At 46.9% G+C, this 20552-nt stretch overlaps 2 protein-coding genes across 3 annotated transcripts in view; one reads left to right on the top strand and one right to left on the bottom strand.

Annotated features, from left to right (window-relative positions):
* Positions 1-20552, bottom strand: part of DIAPH2 (diaphanous related formin 2) — a 1247874-nt gene that overhangs the window by 1039601 nt on the left and 187721 nt on the right. The window lies entirely within an intron of this gene.
* Positions 9859-15118, top strand: LOC136579899 (uncharacterized). Its single transcript, XM_066579982.1, has 2 exons — positions 9859-10558; positions 14463-15118. The coding sequence occupies exons 1-2, from the start codon at positions 9859-9861 to the stop codon at positions 15116-15118; spliced, it is 1356 nt and encodes a 451-aa protein (XP_066436079.1).

The following is a 20552-nucleotide window of genomic DNA, read 5'->3' as shown; positions in this document are numbered from 1 at the left end:
CATCTTCATAGCTTAATATGATTGGGGTAAACCACTGATTAAATAGACATCTGTTGCAGGTCACATAGTAAAAGTCCAATAGTTACAAAAATATGAGCAAGACAATAAAAACCTTTTAGCACATGACCTATCACAGGTGTTTATTTAATCAGTGGTTTAGCCCAATCATATCAAGCTGATATGAAGATGTTTGTGAACCGAAACACGTAGTTGCCATATTATCTGAAGCCTCTAGATCCTCACTGTGTGTTGTCAATTATGTGACATTATCTAGCAGTTTTACGACCCTGCTGCTGGATGCTCGACTACTTTTTTGTTGGGTTTGGAACTCCTGGCACTCGGGATTGGGTCCGTGCTTGCGTTTATCACGTGGGATCGTGCTTGGGTGAGCTGGAATCTGTATATTGTCATGTATGCTAAAATCTACAGGTCACAAAACCTCCTCAATGAGTTATATTACACTGCTAGATTGCAGGACTACACTGCGCCCCCAACCCTATACAGACCCCAAAGGGGACTTGGTGCCGGGTTATCAGACATTCTGGATGATCGGAAAGTTGTGGTAACATATATACTACTTAAAGGGTCACTACTACCCTTCTTATATAGCAAAAAGTTCTGCAGCTTTGTAATATAAATCCTGAATCATATCTTCAAAATTTCCGATCTCTCTGCTTGCTGTCAGTGAATACTTTATTATTTTTTTAAAATTCCTATTCCGGCCTAAAAACCCCTCTCGTTTGTACTATAATTGTATGCAGTCTAGATAATCCTCTGTAAGAGCTCGTTGACATCGCCATTAGGGTTTCCGTTTTCCTCTTCCATCCTCATAGCAGGTAGACTGAGAACCCTTTCCATCACATGTTGGAAATAGAAGGCGTCAAATGGACCCTATTGACTTCAATGGGTTCCATCCGCTGACTGTTATGCCCTCGGGCAATTTCCCCAGAAGATACATTGCAGCAATATTTCATCCTGAATTTAAATGGCAATCTGCAACAGAGGCTCCAAATAGGAGCTGCGAGGCAGATGTGAGAGCGCTGAGCTCAAACATTGTATCAGTGCAGGTAAAGAGTAACAAAGTATCAGAGAGATATAGCTGCTGTGGACACAATTGTAGCAAATCATCAGTTGTGAGAAGTGTATGGCAGGGAGGGGTTTTCAGCCTCAGGATACAAAGAATGTTTCCATTATGCTATACTAGTGCCGGACTATTAGAATTACTAGACTAAAGCAATTTTATTTCATTTTAGGGAATTTGCACCAAAAGCAGGCTCCTTGCAAACAATAGATGTCTTTATAAAGCGAAGAGGTGGGTGATCTTATATCCACTGGATGCCACTACTAGCCACTTTGCCTCTAGATGCCAGTTGGTTGACAAAATGAAGGCTAAGTATAGTATCAGTATAGACAAATGCAGGGCTTTAACTTCCACACTATGACTCAACCCTCCACCCAGCTCATTGCTAAAGAATATACAGTGAAGGGCCCCTTTATTAGAGCCTCCGACCATCTCATGATTAAAGCTTCCCCGTACAGATATTAGACATGTGACCCCAAAGCATAAAATCACATGACAAGTTTTCCGTGGATCAGTTTCAGTGTGAATCCACATTAGATGTGAAATCCAGCGATCTGAGAAACTTCCAAGGAGGTCGGGTCATTGGTGCTAGACTAGCCAAGCCCAGGATTTCAAAGCCAACTGCATGGGGTTCTCTCAAGTAATGGTGTGGACAGTATACAGAGAATGGCGTGATTGAGGAAAAGCATTCAGTGAAACGGGATCCTGTGAATGAAAAAGGGGTCAGAGGAGGATGTCAGGAATCGTTCTGATGAACAGGCACTGCACAGTCAAGAGCAGCTGAATGCACCGCTGGTGCCTTAACTTTAGTTCCTGAATACACAACTCGCAGTTCCTCAGTCCAGACAGGCTATAACAGCAGATGACCAGTTCCAGCACCATTGTGCTGAAAGAAATAGAAAGGTGAGACTCCAGCAGGCAAAAGAGCGCAAAACTCGTAACATTACGCAATGGGAAAACATCGCCTGGTCAGTTGGAATCCAGATTTCTTTTGCAATGCACTAATGGGAAGCAGCAGCATGAATTGATGACCCCTTTCTGATGACCACGCCTCCATCTAATTTTCAGCAACTACAAGAAGCTTCCTGTCCGCAGGGGCCGATATCCCAGAAGAACCATTTCATCTCCTGGTGGGATCTATGTCATGATGAATTGCTGTGGTTCTACTAGCCAAACTGCTACTAGATGGGGGTCTCTAATAAAGTGACTATTTAGTGTATATTGGATAGCTGTAGGCTTAAATAGGATGTGTAGACCATTAGTGTTGTACAGCTTGGAATGCTATGGGATGATGAAGATAACCGGCCCCATGCCTATAAAAATGGCCGCCTCCACCTCTCGTAAGCGCCAGGTGCCTTTAACAAATCTATAGCTCCTGCTAATTTTTCAAATGAATGAAGTGGAACTTGTCAGCGCCGAGGACTGTACTTATTCCTTCACTTCTGAAGAGCAGACAGAGGACTAAGTGTCGCTGATGTAACCTCAATCAGAGGGAAGAGCCGCACCGGCTGATTCTCGTAGCGCTGTGTTGCAGACAGAATGATGTTTAGCAACAGAGGAAATGGATTTAAGTGCCATGGCGGAGCAACAAGAAAGTTTTATTCAATTTCTCTGTCAACATGTTCAAAGAAAATCATTATATTTATATGAGTAACAAAAAAGCCCTTCATCTTCCCGGTGACATTAGAACAGATGTCTGCGCTTCCTGCACCCGGCGCACACACGCTCGTCACCACACAGAGCGGCTATTGTCGCCACAAATATTACACTGTGACAGGTTATTAAGAGACCAGGGAGATAATGTGCTCGCATCTGCAAATGGGGGAGAGACTCGGCCACAAGATGCTTTCCAAACGTTCTTCTACTGGATATACACTTCTGCCTCCATACTACTACATATAGGCTCCGGCCCTAAATACTGAGGGCTTTATTAGTGGGCAGGTGACTGCCAAACACAAGCTCAGCACACCTGAAATAAGGAGGATGAGGGAGGAGGAGGAAAGAGGAAGAAGAAAATAATCATTCTTCTGCTTCTTTTTCCTCTTTCTTCTTTTAGCAGGTTTAACTGAGATGAATCGCCAAAAGGAAAGGAAAAGAAGATGAAAGAAAGAAAAGGTGAAGACGAAAAAGAAGAAGGAAAGAAGGAGGAAAAAGAAGGAAAGAAAGAAAGAGGAGGAGGAAAGAAGAAGAAGGGAATGAAGAAGAAAAAGAAAGGAATAAGAAAGAAAGAGAAAAGAAGAAAGGAATAAGAAGAAAGAAGAAGAGGAAAGAAGAAAAATAGGAAAAATAATCCTTTTCTTCCTCCTCTCTTCCTTTGCCTTCTATTTTCTTTCCTTCAGCTGTTTTGACTGACACAAACCCCCCAAGGCTCGGGTTCTCACCGGACTGGACTCCTAGTAAAGTCTGACCTGAAACAGGGTTCAACTGTTTAGGTTCTGCTCAAGACGAACAGGGACTCAATGCCGTGTAGTGCTGCATCACCATCTACACACCCATTCCGCTACATGTGAACACATCCGTATTTACAGTCTGCATCTGTTATCAGTAAGATCACATAGCTGCACAGGTTGCTGCGCCCCACAAGACCTGACACAACAGGGAAGTCCTAGAAGTTTAGGGCGTCCATTTTTATTGCAACTGTAATATCTCCAGATGCTGCAACATGGAGTTATTTCTCTGCCTCAAGACGAAAACAAGTCTTCGGTAAAACTGATGCAGCAGAGAGAAGACGACTCCTCCGCTGCCGCTGAATTTCCTCGAACCCTTCTTATTTACTCTTCTCTGCTCAAGATCTGAGGGGAGAAAAAAAACTGAGCAACATCAACACCTCACAGTGTATATTAAGTCTCGTGATTGACAGAAATATATTGGAACTTCATGCTTTCTGTGAATCGCGATGCTGGCGGACTATTAATGAGGTGTCTGAAGTTAGCTGACAGCAAAAATACACAATTAAAGCTCCTTAATGCATTTTCACAAAAATAAGGGAAAAAAAACATGAGGTACTGAAGACGCTTCTCAGGAAGATTTTTTTTTTCACTGACTTAATGTTGATGTCTCAGAATACAAAACGTGAAATTCTGACGGCATCTTAGATCCGTAGATTTCAAGAAAGACACGCAGTACTTGCAGGAATGACAGTGCGCCTCACTTATCAGAACTGTCTAAAAGAGAAACTGCCCACAGTAACCAATCAGAGATCAGCTTTCATTTTACAAGAGCAGTTTCAGAAATGAAAGCTGATCTCTGATTGGTTGCAATCACTGTTTGCATGACTTCTGTACTGTGACATCATCATGTGCACTATTCCATTGTTGTGACATCACTGTGTATATTTTCCATGCACTGTGACATCATTGTGCAAATTATTTGTGTGTTGGAGCTTTATTAAGTTAATTATTATTTTTCTGTGATGTTACTGACTGTTGTGGGCATCAGCTCCCTACTGCAGTACCACTGTGGGCATCAGCTCACTATGGTGGTACCACTGAGGATATCAGCTCATTACTGTGGTACCACTGAGCGCATCAGCTCCTTACTGTGGAACTACTGAGGACATTAGCGCACTACTGTGGCACGATTGTGGGCATCAACTCACTGCTGTGGTACCACTGAGGACATCAATTCACTACTGTGGTCCCACGGAGGGCAGCAGGGTCTTACTGTGATACCACTGTGTGCATTAGCTCACTAATGTGGCACCACGGTAGGCATCAGTTCACTAATGTGATACCACTGAGGACATCAGATTACTACTGTGGTACCACTTAGGGCATCAGCTCACTACTGTGGTACCACTGAGGGCATTAGCTCACTACTGTGGTACCACTGTGGGCATCAGCTCACTACTGTGGTACCACTGTGGTCATCAGCTCACTACTGTGGTACCACTGAGGGCATCAGCTCACTACTGTAGTACCACTGAGGACATCAGCTTATTACTATGTTACCACTGAGGGCATCAGCTCATTACTTTGGTACCACTGAGAACATCAGCTCATTACTGTGGTACCACTGAGGGCATCAGCTCATTACTGTGGTACCACTGAGAACATCAGCTCATTACTGTGGTAACATTGAGAACATCAGCTCATTACTGTGGTACCACTGAGGGCATCAGTTCATTATTGTAGTACCACTGAGGGTATCAGCTCATTACTGTGGTACCACTGAGGGCATCAGCTCATTACTGTGGTACCACTGAGGGCATCAGCTCATTACTGTGGTACCACTGAGAACATCAGCTCACTACTGTGGTACCACTGAGAACATCAGCTTACTACTGTGGTACCACTGAGGGCATCAGCTCATTACTGTACCACTGAGAACATCAGCTCACTACTGTGGTACCACTGAGAACATCAGCTCACTACTGTGGTACCACTGAGAACATCAGCTCACTACTGTGGTACCACTGAGGGCAACAGCTCACTACTGTGGTACCACTGAGGACATTAGCTCATTACTGTGGTACCACTGAGAACATTCGCTCATTACTGCGGAACTACTGAGGACATCAGATCATTACTGTGATACAACTGTGGGCATCAGTTCACTACTGTGGTACCACTGAGGGCATCGACTCATTACTGTGGTACCATTGAGGGCATAATTTCATTACTGTGGTACCACTGAGAACATCAGCTCATTACTGTGGTACCCCTTAGGGCATCAGCTCATTACTGTGGTACCACGGAGAACATCAGCTCATTACTGTGGAACTACTGAGGACATCAGCTCACTACTGTGATACAACTGTGGGCATCAGCTCACTACTGCGGTACCACTGAGGGCATCAGCCGACTACTACGGTACCACTGTGGGCATCAGCTCACTACTGTGGTACATTTGTGGGCATTATCATTGTATATAATTGAAACCAAAATACCTCTATGGTAATAGCATATGGATACTGTGTGGCGTATTGTAGGCATTATATTGCAGAATTTTGTGGGCATCGTGTGGCAGTAGTATTTAGATACTGCATGAAGTATTGTAAACATTGTATAGCAGTATTATATGGGCATTGTGTGGCAGTATTATATTGTATTATGTTGTAGTATTTGAGTATATTATATATTTATAGCTTTTTTACTTTATGCTAAATGGCCACTTGAAATGCCCATCTTTGCTTCCCATCCAGGGTCTGATATTTATAAAACCATCCCTGTTGACCAGAAGACCAGCCATTGATTTACTGACCTAAGGCCACCTATAGACCTACCATTTCCATCTCTTAAAATCTGTAATTGCTGAGCCTGAGTATTTGATCCTTCTCTGTTCACGGATCCCAGTCTAGAAAAACTGCATTTTCCACAACGTGCACTTTTTCGAAAACTTCTAAAATCACATTATTGAGATCAAAAGAGAAATGGTAAGAATTAAATTACTGTCTGTTCCGAGCGCTGTCCCAGATTAGCAGCGAGCGTCTTCTCCTATATATCTACATTACAGCTGAACTTTCAGGATTTCTGCATTTCCTCTACTGTCATTAAACGCGTTAAGCTCTGCAGATAAAATCTATTTCTGTTGTAAACTTTGTTGATAATTGGCAAAAGACAAATCATAACCCCAGTGTACAACCTCCCCGCAGATCCTGGGCCGCCACGAACAGATACATCTACGAATTATCTTTTTTTTTTTCCCCTTTTCGCTGACAATAGGAGCAGATGGAAGCACTTTCATAAAAATGAGATATTGCCACACACTTTAAAAAGCTGCAAAACAATTAAATCGAAACACAAGGTGTCATTCGGAAAAGAAAATGAAGGCGTCAGGACAGAATGCGGCTCGGGGGTTACAATTTTTGGAAGGTTTTTTTTGGTGGTAATGCAAAAAACTGTGCTCTGTGCAAAATGCAAAACTAGGACTCGGCAAATCTGGTCCAAATTTCCATTCCTAATGGCTCCATTAGTCTTATTTTAAAGTCTGAGCGACCTCTGAAGTTCCCGGCATGTGGCGAGGTCGTACTGTGATGACATCACAGAAATCAGCATAAGAGGGTAGGGGAAGTGTTCTGCCACCGGTTTCCTGACGAATGGCGATGGTTTGCTTGTCTCAGCACATGCTACAACTTGTTTATGGAGTTTTGTCTTCGGAGTTGAAGACATTTAATGAAAGCAGCGGAACTATAAAAGCCTCAATGTGCAGCTGTAACAAAGCCGAGCGCTGGATTTACATCGGCACTGAGGGAGATTAAAGAGGAACATCCAAAAAGAAACTCAAAAAAGTTTCCTGGAATAATTCAGCCGAGTCTGTCAGCTGGCGACTTACGGAAGCCGCGGTTTGTGTTCTACCTTCGAAGTATGCACAAATACTAAAAGGGGTCTTCAAAATTATTCACCATTACAAATGAGGTTTACGGTATTTGCCAAATTTATAAACTTTCAACTGTCTGCCAAAAAAACAATCAAACAAAAATAAGTTAAATAGTTCAACACAAGCAATACAACAAGCGGTTTCTCCAAATTAAGAATAACATGTTTACGGACTCCTGCAGTCTCAGAATTATTCCATGCCGTCGTGATAAGTGTCTTTAGTACTTAGTAGAGAGCCTTTCCCTGTTATCACCTGCTGCAGACATGATGCATAGCCCAACAGCAGCTTCTGGCAATGTTCCTGAGGAATCTTACCCAGCTCATCATGGACAATGGCCTACAGCATCCGAAGAGCGGGCCAACAACTGAGGAGATAGAGGGGTAGATAAGGCCTTGTCACTGGGCTCTACCATCTCCTCCCCTGAGGGTAGCATGGGACCCGACCAAGTTACTGCTGTAGGAGTTTCACAGGGAAAACCCAATCCACGGTTATCTTAAAGTCCTTTGTCACTCGTGATGCCACCGTTCCTTCCTCTGCAGTGAAAATCCAGAAGTTGGAAATAAATAATCCACACACAGGGATAACTTTCTGAGCAAAACCGGGAACGGTCGCTAGAGCTCGTTTACATGAGCAAATTGTTTACAGTCCAAAACTTTACACCAGCCAGCAGAACACCAGTGCCAAAGAGAATAGGGGTGTAACAGGGAGGATTCACAGGGTGGCAGACGAGTCCACAGTCCCAGTTATCTGTGGAGTTCTGCTTCCGACGACTCTCTTGTACTCTCACTCCAGCTGTCTACCAGTCAACACTCACATTTAGAAGTCACACTCAGCGCTGCCTGGCGGTTGCTCTCACTCTCTCAGTTCTCCATTTTAGCACTGAGGACGCCTGGGTGACTTGCTCCCAGGGCAGATATTAGGCCATTGCTCAGCCTCTTCCATTTTAGAGATCCTCGTAAGACGAGGCACAATTTCACCTACTCACTAAAAGGCTCTCTCTTCTCAAGACTCCAACTTAGGGCTCCCACACAATTGCGCTTTTTTAACGATGCGTTTTTTTAACTCGATTGTCAATGGGACTTTCTAATGTTAAAAACGCATTGCAAGTCTAGGGACATTCAGTGCCTCTGCTATCTTTTTCTATCTTTTTCCTTCTTTGTACAAGGCAATGATCTCTTCTACAACTTTTCGTAACTCTCCTTACTTAGCCACATTTCTTACATGCGGTCAAACGTTACTGTCAACAAAGCCCTCTCCAGTCCAGGTATTTGATGTTTTATCTCAAGCACACCTAAGGCAACTAATGAAGCCCTTTATTAGTTGCCTCAAGTGTGTTTGAGACAACATATGACGTTCAAATGTGTGCTCCTATGAGGGATTCTATTCATGGGGTTGTATAATTCTGACACTGCAGGAGTCATTTTAAGTGGCGTTTTGTGATGAATTTGGAGAAACCTCCTGTTATATTAGTTGTGTTGAGCTATTGAAATTGTTCTTGTTTTTCTTAAAAGCTGAAAGTTTGTAAATTTGGCAAATGAATCTAATTTACAATGGAGGTGAATCATTTTGATTGCAGCTGTGTGCAGATGTCGCTTAGAGGGACTCTCCAACTTCTTTGAATAAACTCCATTCTCTACTGGGGTTAAAATCCTGATACTTCCGATACTTTTTACTTTGCCTTTATTAGTGCATAGACAGATGAAAACAGGAGATGTTTTGACCTGCCCTGCGCTAGTTATCCAAGAAAGGCTCAGGTCAGACCAAATCACATCAGCATTTTCATTTATCTAAGCACTAATAAAGCCAAAAAAAGAATAGTGAGTCCAGAACCGCCGGAGCCGGAAGCCCGCAGAGCGGTAGGCGGGAGGCGGCATGAAAGGGTGAACGGGGAGGAGTGACGTCATCGGGCGCAACGGATTATGGGAGGGGGCGGGGCCTCCGTCGGGAGGCCCTATATAAGAGCGAACAAGCAGAAGAGAAGTCAGAGCGGCGAAAAGAAGGAGACCGAACAAGAGTCAAAAGAGCTGAAGACAACCGGAGAATCCCAGCGGAGTTCGGAGAGCGGAGAAGCAGAGAACAAAGAGAGGAAGGGCGGCATCGGAGCGACGAGCGCTGAAGAAGAGTGGCAGCAAAGCGGCGACAGCTGGAGAAGTCCGAGGTGCGCTGAAGCAAAGAAGGAAGAGAGGAAGGTCTGCAGCGGAGCGGCGAGCGCTGGAGAAGAGTGTGCCAGCAAAGCGGCGAGAGCAGTAGAAGTCCGAGGTTCGCTGAAGTCGGCAGTGTCGGGAGAACGGAAGGAAGACGGCAGAGGGCAGAAGAAACAGCAAGCTGCGGCGATCAGAACACGGCAAGCAACATACCGGCCACGTTGCAACGATACTACAACTGAAGGAGTCCAGAGGGGGCGGAGACTGGGCCAGTAACAGGAAGTCACTGAAGAAAGAAGTTCACCACCTGAAGAAATGGAAGCGGTCCTAGAACGAATTCGGGCAGCAGCGGAGGAGAGAGGCCTGGAATGGTTAGTACAACTATCAACCCAAGGACTCATCGCAGGGGAAGGAACTACTTCAAGGTCTGCCGACATGAGGAACGCTGCAACCCAGGACATGACGGCAGGTAGCGTACAGCCTTCAGGATCAATTCCTATGGAGGGAAGGAGTTCGGCAAAGGGTGCGGGGCCGGCGGCGGCAGCACCAGCGGGGCACACAAAAGAGCTAAGACCGCGTAGGGCCCGTGCACCAGAAAGGTTTAGCCCCGAGCACGGACCCTCGCGGGGCAAAAGGAGGCGGAGTGGCTCCCCGGCCCCCCCACATAACACGCTTCCCCTGGCAACACCAACAGGCAGGGGAAGCAAGGCGGGGAGAACTCCAGCGAGGCAAAGGAGGACGGCAGGCAGCGAGGAGTCCCGTGCTGAGAGGGGGACGGGACCTACCGCTAGTCGCCAGGCAAAGAGCAGGAGGAGAGTAGGAGGCGGCGCTGCAGGACAGGAGCAACCCTGCAGCGAGTCTGGAGCACAGCGGCCCGGTACATCGACGGGTCAGACGGCAGGAAGAAATGAGGCGTCTGCAGGGCCAGCAGAGCGGTCGCAGCACAGCGGGGGTCAAGAGGAATCTCGATCGGGAGGTCCGGCGGCTGGTGGGCCCACAGCTCTCACGCGGCCAGGTGAGTCACACTCCATGTACAGTATGTCTTGTAATTTGAGTAATACAGAAAATGTACGTAATATGTATACGAGGTTTAGTAATGGTAATAATGCAGATAATGTAGGGGATATGTATAACATGCATAGTAATGTTAACATGAATGAAAATGCAGGGAATATGTTTTCCATGTCTAGTCATGCTAATATCAGTGAAAATGTGGGGGATATGTGCGGGATGCCCAGTAATATTAATCGGGGGGTAATGGCTGGTAGCAATTTTGTGCAACAATTGGGGACTAGTGGATCTGCACCTAGCATATGCAACGATGCATCGGCAATGCTGGGTTTCATTGTAGAATTCTTGAGACGTCAGGGGGGGGTGGTAATCCATCGCCTGTCACAGCATGGAGCTCACCATGCGCGGCGTCATCCAGTCTAGAGGAAGGTCAGTTGCGACCCCTAGCTGGGGGGACTGGGGCAGGACAGGCGATTGGAAGCATCCAACACCCTTTTTCAGGAGAAAGAGGAGTCGTGGCGACATCTGTTGTCGCCGGGGTAAATCTACAGACGGAGGCAGTAACGGGGGCTTCAGAGGCAGGGGCAGCAGCAGGTGTTACGGTGTCAGTACAGACAGAAATAGATGGGGAGGGAGTAAGGTTAGACGACAGAGCAAAGGGCGAAGTATACGTCTGCTTTGAGGGACCTCTGGGGGCGCATCTCAAAAAAGAGGTTAGGGAAAAGATTTGGAAGGACGAATATGTGGAGATATTCTCCCTCCTCCCCTTGGAAAAATTTAATTTGGACAAGGGGAAGAGAACGGACTTTAAAAAAGAGGAGGAAGAGAAGAGGAGATGGCGCTTGATTCCCCAGACGTTTGCTAATTGGCTACAAGCGTTTGCCATTTTAGCCAGCGTGATTGGTGAAAAAGCGCCGGAAAATTGTTCCGGCCTTTTTTTGCTACATGGACTCAATAGGGGAGGCTTATAGGGTATACGGGGGCCAAACATGGATACGTTACGATGAGCAATTTAGACAGCGTAAGGCAGTGCGCCCATCTATCAGATGGGAGCACAAAGATATAGGCCTATGGTTGAGAGTAATGGCCCCCGCACGATTTGGACAGCCCTTTCAGGGAAATGCCGGGTCTTTCAGCCTGGCCACTAGTTCAGCGGGGGGCCAAGGCAGCACAGCGGGAGGGAGCAGGCTCGGGTACTGTTGGCAATACAACGAGGGACAGTGTAAGTATGGGGCAACATGCAAATTCCGGCATGCCTGCTCCCATTGCAGTGCAGGCTCCCACGGAGCGGCACGGTGCTTTAAAAAAGGTAAGGGTAAAGCCCCTGGCGGTTTTACAAAAAGGGACGACCCCGGTGATTTTGGAAGAGATGTTACCTCATCTAAATAGGTACCCTGATAGAGAGAAGGCGGAATTGCTGTATAAGGGTTTCAGGGATGGGTTTCACATCCCTGCCCCGTTGCATGCGGTCACCTTTTCGTTAAAAAACTTGCGATCAGCATTAGAGTTCCCGGAGGTGGTGTCAGAGAAGTTAAAAAAGGAGTTACTGTTGGGGCGCATGGCAGGGCCTTTTAAAGAACCGCCAGTGCCAGATTTCGTGGTGTCTCCTTTGGGGGTGGTCCCAAAGAAGGAGCCGAATAAATTTCGGCTTATACACCACTTATCTTATCCGAAAGGCGCATCGGTGAACGACGGAATAGACCAAGAGCTTTGTTCGGTGGTGTATACCTCGTTCGATGCGGCATTGCAATGGATACGCAGGTACGGGAAGGGAGCATTAATGGCAAAGGCGGACGTAGAATCCGCGTTTCGACTGCTCCCGGTTTCACAGGAAAGCGTGAGATTGTTGGGGTGCTATTGGGAAGGGGATTACTTTGCGGATCGTTGTTTACCCATGGGATGTTCCATCTCGTGTGCATACTTCGAGGCGTTTAGTTCCTTTTTAGAATGGGTGGTGAAGGATGCGGCTGCGGTGCAATCCATCATTCATTACCTAGACGATTTTCTGTGCGTGGGGCCTGGGGGATCGCCCGTGTGTGCGAGCCTACTGGGCACTTTACAATGTGTGTCAAGGCGATTCGGGGTGCCGTTAGCTCCCGATAAGACGGAGGGGCCCACCACGTGTTTAAGCTTTCTGGGCATCACCATCGATTCCATGGCGATGGTCTGTCGCCTACCCAAGAATAAATTGGATGATTTACGGGAGGAGTTGCGCGCGGCGCTAGGATGTAAGAAAATTACGCTAAAAGGGCTGCAGTCACTGTTAGGCAAACTTAACTTTGCCTGCAGGATTATGCCCATGGGTCGGGTGTTTTGCAGACGGTTGGCATCAGCAACAGCGGGCATTCGGGCACCCCACCATTTCATTCGTTTGCGGTCCAGCCACAAGGCAGACCTGACGATATGGGCTACCTTCCTGGAAAAATATAATGGCAGGTCGGTAATCATGGGCGAGGTTAGCAACAATGTGGACTGGGAGCTATATACTGACGCGGCGGGCAGCACGGGATTCGGGGCATATTTCCAAGGGAAATGGTGCGCGGGGGAGTGGCCGGAGAAGTGGAAGCAGGAAGGCTTGATACGGAACTTAGTGCTATTGGAGCTATTTCCAATAGTGATGGCCATCATGCTGTGGGGGGAACACTTTCGGGACAAAAAAGTTAAATTTCACTGTGACAACTTGGGGGTGGTGCAAGTTATTAACACACTGTCGGCATCATCCCCCCCGGTGGTAAACTTGCTGCGGCACTTAGTGCTCGAAGCATTGTCGTTAAACATGTGGATAGTGGCGGCTCATGTACCCGGTGTTGACAATTCAATTGCGGATGCTCTCTCTCGGTTTCAGTGGGAGCGGTTCCGGACACTGGCGCCGGGTGCAGAGAGGAAGGGAAGAGAGTGCCCGGATCTAATTTGGAGCATGGTAAGCGAGCAGTGAGGGGCCTGTTAGAGCGGTCACTGTCTCGGCGAACCAGGGTAGCGTATAGCGCAGCGTGGAACGAATGGGAAGAATGGGTGAGGAAGGAGGGGGGCGCGGAATCAGAGGAAGACAGAGTAGGTATGCTACTGAGCTGGTTGGGTAGAAGTGCGGAAGGGGGTAAGTCAGTGGCGCAAGTAAACAAATTTATAGCAGGGCTAGCATTTGGGTTCAAGTTAAGGGGGTTGGGGGACGTGACAAAAAAGTTTTTAGTAACACAGGCGCTGAAGGGCTTCAGGAGGGGTAAGGAGAGTGTAGACACTAGGCGACCAGTTTCCTTTGACATATTAGAAAAATTGGGTAAAGCATTGCATACGGTGTGCGGAAGTGAATTTGAGAGACGATTGTTCAGGGTGGCTTTTTCCCTGGCATTCTTTGGAGCATTCAGGATAAACGAATTGGTGTCTCCAAGCAAAAAGAACGGGGGGGGGGGGTTGCAGGCTGAGGACGTAAGGTTAGTGGAAGGGAGGTTGGAGTTGCGGATCCGCCGGTCAAAGACAGATCAGCAAGGTCGGGGAAAGATTATTAAATTGGGCGAGGTACCAGGGGCTCTCATGTGCCCCAAGAGAACATGGGAGCAGTATAGAAGAGGGTTAGAGTCTAGAACAGGCCCCCTGCTGTGCCATGAGAATGGCCAATTTTTATCTCGCTTCCAATTTGTAGCTATATTTAAGCGGACACTGGAAGCGGCAGGGTTCGATAAAGAACAATTTGGGTCACACTCATTTAGGGTGGGAGCAGCGACAGAGGCATCAGTGAGAGGTATGGGGGTGGAAGCTATAAAAAGAATAGGTCGCTGGGAATCCAGACGTTTCAGAACCTATGTACGCCCTCACCTACTTTAAAGAAAAGGTCAGGGTGAGGGTGGGGGGGGGGGGGAGTAAAATAGTAGGAGCAACCGTTACTAAATTATGCCGGTAATTTTGTTTTACAGATGAGCATCCAGCGTTAGTGTGGATCTTAGGCCACTCTTATGTCTTTTGGGGGGCGGAGAGAGCGGGAGCACGACCCAACGGCAGGCAATTACGGTTCCCTAACAGCGAAGCAAGGATAAAGTGGATGGGCATTAGAGGCATGTCCTGGGGCGCGGTTTTGGAGGAGGTAGAAAGGAGGGTGAGAGGGGATAGAGCGCCGGACGTATTAGTCATTCATGCAGGGGGTAATGACTTGGGGAAGAGGAGATTTAGGGACCTATCGAGGGATATTCGGTATGACTTCCTTAGGTTACAGGAGTCATACCCGGGAATAGTCGTGGTATGGTCAAAGCTAGTGCCGAGAAAACTATGGAGGGGAGCACGGTCAGAAAAGGGGCTGAACAGGGCGAGAGTTAAACTAAACAAAGAAGTCTCTCGTTTTGTGGGCGGAAAAGGGGGCATAGCAGTGCGGCACATAGACCTAGAAAAAGGCACGGGTAACTATTGGAGGTCAGACGGCGTTCATCTGAACGACATAGGGATGGACCTATGGATGGAAGGATTACAAGAAGGCATCGAGCGAGCGCTGGCAGTGTGGAGGGCGGCGCAGGCTCAAGAGGGTCGAGCCTCGCTTGCGGTGGCGGGGGATGGAGAGGGAACCTTGGAGCCCGTGTAGAAGGTAGTAAGGGGAATGGTGGGGGCTAACTAGCCTCCCCCGTTCCTCTCCTTTTTTGAGTTGGGGACCTGTCGCCTCCAGGGTATAGGGCGGACCCCTGATAGGGGGAGGAGAGGCTAGCCAGGCCTGGCTAGCCGGCCTCGGGGTCGGTAAACGATGGCGGCCGGAGGTAAAAAGGGGAGCGTCTTTGGGCTCCCGAGTCTGCCGACCTGCGGCGGGAGGAAATAGTTAAAAAGTTAGTGGGGATAGCGTCGCCTGAGTCGGCCAAATTGCGGCAGGTGACCGGGACAGCTATCTCCTTGTAGGGGTGAGGCGGCAGTAGGTGGCAGACACAGGGGTGCGGCTCCAAGGTCCTTTACAGGTATCGGGATATAGTCATCATTAAGGTTGATGTTGAAACAAGTTTAAAATGTATTTTATGTTGTTTGTGTTAATAAATGGCTGCTGTGGCCAAATTTATCCAACTGAAGGTGTCGGTGGTTTGTTCGTCGAATGGCGAGGGAGGGGGAATGGGGAAGTAAGGCCATTAGCAGCAACGAATCCGTTCTACCCGGGTCAAGGATTTCTGGTACATCGTACTGCGGGACCTTCTCGTTGACGTCTATAGCTGCCAACCTCACCACTGGAACTTGATGACATCATACAGTAGGTCACATGACCACTGCAGTCAGTGACTGGTGGTCTTGTGTAAAGGTACAACAGGTCAATGGTTGGGTACCAGAGTACAGGCAGTATAAGGTACATCCGCACCTACCAGAAAATGTCTGCTGCAGAATTCACAGCAAGATCCCCATACATACTTTGTCACAAACTCCGCAGATTTCACCTTATGCATTGCAAACTCCATAGTGGGAATCCGCAGCAATGCTACAGATTTAAAACCCCCAACACGGGTCAAGTTCTGCGTGGATCTCTATTGTCCATAACATGCGAATGGGCGTAAACTTGCACAAATTTAGACTGGAAATCCTCAACGTTTCTACTACGCGTGAAGTTACTCTACTGTGCTTTAGCTTTTTCCAGTACTTTAGACCAGGCTGGGCTTAACCCCTTCCAATCCAATTAGTATCCTGGTTTTCCTAGGGGTCTTACTCTTATACAATATACTGTAAGAGAACCCCGACGGACGTCTTCCAACATTGGAGCTGTACAGCCTTAAACCATAATGTCTTCAGACGTCAGACAGTGTATTGGAAAGGGTTAAAGCATCTGCTAGCTGGCAACATTCTAGTTTACATTCAGAGGCTTCCTAATTTTTGCCAACTGACACAGGCGATCAGCTTGGATCTAGAAAAACTGCTCTGCGAACTGAAGCAATTACCACTACACTTTAATAACAGAAATTCTGCGACAGGCTTCCATGGCATTACTCTCTCTGAACTCTGTAACTACAGACCAAGAGATACGGTATAAAAACATAGAATGTAAGGCCGAAAAAAGACATATTCATCTAGTTCAGCCTGTTTCAACCCAATGTTGATCCAGAAGAAGGCAAAAAACAAACAAACAATGAGGTAGAAGCTAAGCTTCCCCATTTAAGGAAAAAAATTCATTAGAATCTAGGCTGTACACTTCTGACATTTCATGTTCCTCTGTGAATATAATGGGGAAAAAGTTATTTAATAGATTTGCTTTCACCTCATCAACCTCTTTTATTTTTCCTACATTATTTTTTAAAGGGGCAATGCTTTCAGTATTAATCTTTTTACTATTTATATAAGAACCGTTTAAGGTTAGTTTTACTTTCCTTGGCAATAATTCTCTTTGTCTCCATCTTTAGATGAGAGGATGGACCTGTAAATACTACTTTGCCCCCATTTAGCCAAGAAAGGACCCTGTGCAGTGTACACCGTATAGTGTTGTTCCTCTAAGAAACAGCTATATGAAGGGTCCATAACATTCACAGAAAATCCTACTCCACCTGTAAGAACAGTGGAGTAGAATCCTACAGTGAGCTGCTTGCACAGGTGCATGGCTTGTCACAGTGTATACTGCTCTTTACTGTAATAAGCCCCACAGCTGTTTGAGCAGAATTTGTGTGTTTCAATTCACTGACAGCAAGCAGAATTCTTAGAAATACTAAGAAATGTTAACATAAGAAAGTTGTAGAACTTTTCATAATACATGGATTAAGATGGACTTAAAAAGAGTTCTTTCTATTCTTGATCCTGGATCGTCACATTACCCATGATGCATTGGGAATGAGCCTGCAAACCACCTGTTGGCCTCAATATACAGCACTACATAAAGAAGTCAAAATGATGACGTCTACCCTTTGGTGTGAAAATAAACTGTATTCTCCTTAACCATATTCATCCCAAGAATCTTTGAAAGTAGCAGGAATACAATGTGACTGTTGGCTGCTGCGAGCAACAGGCAATATCCCTCAACCGGCTGCGGATAAAGCAGGTTATCAATCTTTCAAAGGTTCGGAATCAAAACGGTGCAAGTGCGCAGCGCTCGCAACATAAAATAGGATATTGCCGCTTCCTACAGGAGATATTCCCTAATACAACAAGGCACATATTGAATAACACACTGTCTGCCGCCGCCGCCGAGTCTAGTTCACTCGCATTCTAGCAATTCAGCTGAAGAGGAAACGTCATTTGTCAGGAGAGGCGAAAAGTTACAGAACGCGATGTCTGCGAGCGCAAGGCGGGACGGAGAGAGCGAATCCTAACCCAATCCTTCCATTACAAAGAGGTGTAAATCAGGATGATGCTGAGCGTGCAGAACAAGTTCACCACAACAAGAACATTTATTATGTAGCTCTGCCTGAGATCCCTCACAGAGAGCTAGATCACAGAGAGTGCGAGAGATCACAGAGAGAGCCAGAGATCACAGAGAGAGCGAGAGATCACAAAGAGAGAGAAAGAGATCAGAGAGAGAGAGATCAGAGAGAGAGAGAGAGATCACAGAGAGAGAGATCACAGAAAGAGAGCGAGAGATCCCAGAGAGAGAGCGAGACCACAGAGCATGCGAGAGATCACAGAGAGAGCGAAAGAGATCACAGAGAGAGCGAAAGAGATCACAGAGAGAGAATGAGATCACAAAGAGAGAGAGAGAGAGAGAGAGAGATCAGAGAGAGAGAGAGAGATCACAGAGAGAGATTGAGAGATCACAGAGAGAGACATCAGAGAGAGAGCGAGAGAAATCACAGAGAGCGCGAGAAATCACAGAGAGAGCCAGAGATCACAGAGAGAGCGAGAGATCACAAAGAGAGAGAAAGAGATCAGAGAGAGAGATCAGAAAGAGAGAGAGAGATCACAGGGAGAGAGAGAGATCACAGAGAGAGAGAGAGAGAGATCACAGAAAGAGAGCGAGAGATCCCAGAGAGAGAGTGAGACCACAGAGCATGCGAGAGATCACAGAGAGAGCGAGAGATCACAAAGAGAGAGAAAGAGATAAGAGAGAGAGATCATAGAGAGAGAGAGAGAGATCATAGAGAGAGAGAGAGAGATCACAGAAAGAGAGCGAGAGATCCCAGAGAGAGAGCGAGACCACAGAGCATGCGAGAGATCACAGAGAGAGCGAAAGAGATCACAGAGAGAGCGAAAGAGATCACAGAGAGAGAATGAGATCACAAAGAGAGAGAGAAAGAGATCAGAAAGAGAGCGAGAGATTATAGAGAGAGCGAGAGATCACAGAGAGAGATTGAAAGATCACAGAGAGAGACATCAGAGAGAGAGAGAGAGAGAAATCACAGAGAGAGCGCGAGAAATCACAGAGAGCGCGAGAAATCACAGAGAGCGAGAGATCACAGAGAGCGAGAGATCACAGAGAGCGAGAGATCACAGAAAGAGAGCGAGAGATCCCAGAGAGAGAGCAAGACCACAGAGCATGCGAGAGATCACAGAGAGAGCGAAAGAGATCACAGAGAGAGAATGAGATCACAAAGAGAGAGAGAAAGAGATCAGAGAGAGAGCGAGAGATCACAGAGAGAGCGAGAGATAACAGAGAGAGATTGAGAGATCACAGAGAGAGACATCACAGAGAGAGCGCGAGAAATCACAGAAAGCGCGAGAAATCACAGAGAGCGAGAGATCACAGAGAGAGCGAGAGATCACAGAGAGAGAGTGAGAGATCACAAAGAGAGAGAGCGGCAGATCACAGAGAGAGAGAGAGCGATAGATCACAGAGAGAGAGCGAGAGAGAGATCACAGGGAGAGAGCGAGAGAGAGATCACAGGGAGAGAGCGAGAGAGATCACAGGGAGAGAGCGAGAGAGATCACAGAGAGAGAGCAAGAGGTCACAGAGAGAGCGAGAGGTCACAGAGAGAGCGAGAGGTCACAGAGAGAGCGAGAGATCACAGAGTAATAGAGAGCGATAGATCACAGAGTGAGAGAGAGCGAGAGATCACAGAGTGAGAGAGAGTGAGAGATCACAGAGAGAGCGAGAGATCACAGAGAGAGCGAGAGAGAGATTACAGAGAAAGAGAGAGATCACCGAGAGAGAGATCACAGAAAGAGAGCGAGAGATCCCAGAGAGAGAGCGAGACCACAGAGCATGCGAGAGATCACAGAGAGCGAAAGAGATCACAGAGAGAGCGAAAGAGATCACAGAGAGAGAATGAGATCACAAAGAGAGAGAGAGAGAGAGAGATCAGAGAGAGAGAGAGAGATCACAGAGAGAGAATGAGAGATCACAGAGAGAGACATCAGAGAGAGAGCGAGAGAAATCACAGAGAGCGCGAGAAATCACAGAGAGAGCCAGAGATCACAGAGAGAGCCAGAGATCACAAAGAGAGAGAAAGAGATCAGAGAGAGAGAGATCAGAAAGAGAGAGAGAGATCACAGGGAGAGAGAGAGATCACAGAGAGAGAGAGAGAGAGATCACAGAAAGAGAGCGAGAGATCCCAGAGAGAGAGTGAGACCACAGAGCATGCGAGAGATCACAGAGAGAGCGAGAGATCACAAAGAGAGAGAAAGAGATAAGAGAGAGAGATCATAGAGAGAGAGAGAGAGATCATAGAGAGAGAGAGAGATCACAGAAAGAGAGCGAGAGATCCCAGAGAGAGAGCGAGACCACAGAGCATGCGAGAGATCACAGAGAGAGCGAAAGAGATCACAGAGAGAGCGAAAGAGATCACAGAGAGAGAATGAGATCACAAAGAGAGAGAGAAAGAGATCAGAAAGAGAGCGAGAGATTATAGAGAGAGCGAGAGATCACAGAGAGAGATTGAAAGATCACAGAGAGAGACATCAGAGAGAGAGAGAGAGAGAAATCACAGAGAGAGCGCGAGAAATCACAGAGAGCGCGAGAAATCACAGAGAGCGAGAGATCACAGAGAGCGAGAGATCACAGAGAGCGAGAGATCACAGAAAGAGAGCGAGAGATCCCAGAGAGAGAGCAAGACCACAGAGCATGCGAGAGATCACAGAGAGAGCGAAAGAGATCACAGAGAGAGCGAAAGAGATCACAGAGAGAGAATGAG

Source organism: Eleutherodactylus coqui, chromosome 10, assembly GCF_035609145.1.
Source record: "Eleutherodactylus coqui strain aEleCoq1 chromosome 10, aEleCoq1.hap1, whole genome shotgun sequence".
Taxonomy (NCBI): Eukaryota; Metazoa; Chordata; class Amphibia; order Anura; family Eleutherodactylidae; genus Eleutherodactylus; species Eleutherodactylus coqui.
This window is presented reverse-complemented; position numbering and strand designations above follow the sequence as displayed.

Coding starts and splice junctions, on each gene's coding strand:
- LOC136579899 (XM_066579982.1), top strand. CDS start 9,859: ATGGAAGCGGTCCTAGAACGAATTCGGGCAGCAGCGGAGGAGAGAGGC. Junction 10,559..14,462: donor CACAGCTCTCACGCGGCCAG/GTGAGTCACACT, acceptor TTTGTTTTACAG/ATGAGCATCCAGCGTTAGTG.